The 4,258-nt window shown below is 57.1% G+C and overlaps 1 protein-coding gene across 1 annotated transcript in view; it reads left to right on the top strand.

Moving 5' to 3' along the window:
* Positions 1-4,258, top strand: part of ETS1 (v-ets avian erythroblastosis virus E26 oncogene homolog 1) — a gene marked incomplete at its 5' end in the record, with an annotated part of 24,718 nt that overhangs the window by 19,601 nt on the left and 859 nt on the right. Inside the window, one exon of the mRNA XM_010142818.1 lies at positions 4,236-4,258. Coding sequence (XP_010141120.1) covers positions 4,236-4,258 — 23 coding nt within the window. The remainder of the gene's footprint in view (positions 1-4,235) is intronic.

The raw sequence follows: 4,258 nt of genomic DNA, 5'->3' as shown, positions 1-4,258 counted from the left end.
CAGCCGCTGGTAGCAGCATCTCAGTGACCCGGGGCTGATGGCAAAGCAGAACTGTGTCTTTGTCTCCTTCGAGCAACGAGCTGCAGGCAACTCCTGGCCTGCAGGACCACCCTCAGGGGGAGATGTGAAGCTCACAAAACCCTTTGTGCTTGGCCAGATGCCTTCAGGAATAAGACCAGTCCTCCTCAGAACAGAGGCAGTGTGTCAGGGGAGCAGGACTGGCTGCTCTCCTGTCCGTAAGTGTGGCCAAAAGCACGGGAATCACAAAGAAAGGTGCTTTCTGGGTCCTTCTTTGCATTCTTCACACCTGCTCTTTGGAGATGCTTCCACCTGCGCTCCAGTGCTGCCCTCCCACCCGTGCAAAGCTGGCATCTCACAGTGCCACACCGCGCGGGGCAGGAGCTGGGCAGGAGGCGGGTTGGCCTTGGTCTAAAAGGGAGCCACGGGGACAAGCACAGTGGAGGGGGGGACATTGGGGACCTTCGGCGCTGCGGTGCTGTCCAAGGGGGCTCAGGCAGGGCAGGCACGTGAGCGAGGCGCAGGCTGTTTTGGAGACGTTGCTATGCCCAGTTGTTTTGTTGGGCTGGAACCACAAACCACCGAGTGAAAAGCATAGGTGCGCCGCTCTGGGGCTTTTTCAAAAATTTTTTTTTTCTTTTTTGTCTTCTTTTCTTGTTGTTTGAAAGAAGGAAAACAAAACGGGCCGTTGAGAGGCGTGGAGGTGTGAAACCGTCTCGGGATGACATGTTCTGGGCCCTGCCTTCCTGGGTATGGCGCAGACGCCCGTCTGCCCCACAGCCGGGTGGTACCACCATCACCGCGCCGGTGAAAGTGGCCGTCCTGAGTATTCAGGTTTCAGTCCTCGTCAGAGCCCCTGGGTAGGGAGGTGGTAGGGGACCTCCAGTCCCAGCGTGGGGATGGCGTGGTACCAAACCCTTTGCTCTGGGGGCACCCATGGGTGCCGTTGGAGGACTGGTAGTGCTTGGCCAGTGGTTCCCGCTGAAGCAGCCAGCCGTCATCCGGCTGCAGAGGCATATTTTCCCCCTGACGCGGGAGAATTCCTGCGGTGTGACACTGGCCGCTGAAGGGCCCCGTTCAGTGCCACCAAGGCGGGACAGGACTCCCATTGTGGCCCCATCGGGCCCCTCTGGCGGGTGCTATTCTTAGCAGCCTTCACGGGTGCTGGAGGTCACGGCGGGGCGGGAGGACATCCCATCACCCTCTGAGTCCTCGCCTTGTCTTTTGTGGAGCTGGGGCTGCCTCCGTTCTCCAGCCTTGCTCTGGGAAGCCCCTGGATGTGTGTGGCCATAAAAGGTGGCTTGTGTCCCTCCTCCCCACGCTTGGGGCTGCATCCAAAAAAACAGTCAACGAGAACCCTTCAGCAGGGGTTGGTTTTGGAGATAGCCAAGGCAACAGGTCGTGTGGTGGGATGCACCCACTGAGCTACACTGGCCTTGGGGCAATTGGTGCGGCTGTGCTTGCTGCTGCCATGGAGTGATCCGGAGCAGGCGTCGCAGCGAGGATTTCCAGTCCCATCCAAGGACGAGTGGAAGGGTTGAAGCAGAAGGGATGGAAAATGGGTGCTGCTCCCAGCTCTCGTAGGGGCAGAGGCTTGGGGTGTGGAGACAAATCTGGCAGCGTCACGCTTGCCTTGATAGCTTTGGGGACATGGTGGTGTTGCAGAGGGGTGGCATCTTGAATAGTGGGTTCAGGTTCATGCCCCTCACTGCCAGAAGGACATTGAGGGACTGGAGTGTGTCCAGAGAAGGGCAATGATGCTGGAGCAGGATCTGGAGCACAAGTGTGCTGAGGAGCGGCTGAGGGACCTGGAGCAAAGGAGGCTCTAGGGAGACCTTCTGGCTCTGACGACTCCCTGACAGGAGGGTGGAGCGAGGTGGCGGGGGTCAGTTTCTTTGACAGCACGAGAGGAACCAGCCTCGCATTGTTCCAGGGGAGGTTGAGGTTGTCCCTGAGGAGCCATTTCTGTCCCGTTGGGGTTGTCCCAGCCTGGCGCAGGCTGCCCAGGGCAGTGGTGGAGTCCCCGTCCCTGGAGGGGTTTCCCGGGCATGTGCAGGTGCTGCTGAGGGACAGGGGTCGGTGGAGACTGGGCAGTACTGGGGGAATGGGTGGACTCGATGATCTTAAAGGTCTTTTCCAGCCAAAACAATTCTGTGATTTTATGAGCTCTGCAAGAGCGAAGGGTCACCTTGAAATCCTTTTAGCTCCTTGCCGGTCTGCGGAGCACGCCAAACCAGCTCATTGCTGAGGAGAACCCGTTCATTTTTTCTACGGTCTCCCCTGCGCGGTTTTCGGGCACGCAGGCTCGGGCATGTGCCGGGGTTTGCTTGCTGCCACCGCGCCCATCACCCGCCTCGCTGACATCTCGGAGTCTGCAGGGCCTCCCCTGGCAGGACGTGTGTTTATAGGAGCTGAGACATGCCCTGCAGTAAACACATTCTTGTCCAGCACAGTGGAATTTGGGGTTTTAGGCAGCTCAGAATAGACCTCGGGATTCCCTGTTCCAAGGATGACACCACTTCCTACAAAACCCCCGCGTACCTGCTGCGGCGGCAGGAGCTCTGCCTCGCTTGCTGTTGAGAGGGCGAGAAGGTGCTGCCTTCCCCAGCACCTCTCCGTGCCAGGTGGCAGCCCAGCAGCGAGCACCTAGCGCCGACCGGGCTTAACAAAACTTGAACCGCAACAAGCTCCTCCTGCAGAGCCAGGGTGGTCCAGGGGCGCTTCAAAGGCAGTTGCTGACCCAAGAACCTGGCTCTTGAGTGGTGGGTTTCCATCCATCTTATTGTGGGGGAGGAATAAAAGCCAAATCCTCGTTCTTTGGCTGAGCCGGGAAGAATCGAGTTGAGGTTCCTCAGGGGTAAAATGAGAGAAGTGATTTGGGGAGGGCTGGACGGGGCACGGTGATCCCACCATCCCGGAGCCAGCTCTCTCGTTTCCTTCTCCCCAGCAGCTTGGCTGCTTTTGAGTCATTTTAAACCTCGTGGAGAAGCGGGAAGAGCCCTCTCTGTCCTCCACAGGGTATCCCACGGCCGCAGCTCTGCTGCACACAGGCTGCTCTCCATCCCTTTGAGCACAGACCTTCTTTCCCTGCTTGAAGCTGCTTGCAGGCAAGTTGACCCCAGCCCACCGCCCTAATCCAGCCCATGCGATTTGTCATAAATAATTTCCTCTAACCTCCGGCTCTGTTTGTTATCATTATTGTCATTATTAATAGCAATATATTCTAAAAAAACCACAGCAAAATCTCTCCCGAAACACATTGCCCAGAGCTAAGTGCATTATTTTGGGTGCGGCTGCATTTGGAAGTTGCTCATCAAAGAGGTTTTGGCTTGAGGGCTCCTCTCCTCTACCTTTGATTGGGACACAAGCAACGAAGAGATAAATATTTCGAAATCCCTCCACGTACACGCCATCAATCCAGCCCAACCCAGGCTGCGAAGCGGTGGGGTGCACCGGGTGCTGCAGGGTGGGGACGTGGGGCTCGGGACCGCGAGGCAAATTGCTGGTGGCCAAAATTATCACCCACGGGGAGCGCGGCGTTGTGAGGAGAGGCTGGATGGACGTGGCAGGGGATGCTCGTGCCTCTCCGGCTGGGTTAGGGGACCCAGCAGCCGCAGGGAAGTTTCCTTACGGCTTTGCCAAGACCACGATGGGGAGTTCCACCGCTCCAGAGCTGGTGAGATCCGCCTGCCTTCTCTGCGCCGAGCTCTGCGAGCCGGCGTAGCCCGTTCCTGCAGCAACACGCCCTGGAAAGAGGCCAAATAATTTTCATACCTGGGTCCCCCCCCACACCTTTATCTCGGTAAACAGCGACGGAGCAAAGAGTCAAGGTCGGGAAGCGGGAGTCTGCCGGAGTTCATGGGATGGCCAGCAGCTTTTTGGCACAGAGGGACCGGGGGTGCTCCTGTGCCAAGACAATGACTCCTCACCGTTCAGCTGCCAGAAAAATAATCCTATTTATGTAACTCGAAGTGAAGCATTCCAGGGCATGAATATTCAGCTCCGACTGCAAATAGGAAGCGCTTTTACCTGCAGGATTTAACTCTCAAGCTGTCATCTCAGCCCAAGTCTTGCCCTGTGGCCGCCAGTGGATTTTTTTGACTGTAGCAGGTTTTATTTTTTGTCCAGCGAGCACTGTTTGCATGTGATGATTTTTTTTTTTCCTTCCCCTCTGCTTTTCCTGGCATTAATGTCTCCCATTTCCTTTGTCTTTCTAGGCAGCGGACCCATCCAGCTGTGG

The sequence above is a fragment of the Buceros rhinoceros genome, unplaced genomic scaffold, assembly GCF_000710305.1.
Source record: "Buceros rhinoceros silvestris isolate BGI_N320 unplaced genomic scaffold, ASM71030v1 scaffold13379, whole genome shotgun sequence".
NCBI lineage: Eukaryota > Metazoa > Chordata > Aves > Bucerotiformes > Bucerotidae > Buceros > Buceros rhinoceros.
This window is presented reverse-complemented; position numbering and strand designations above follow the sequence as displayed.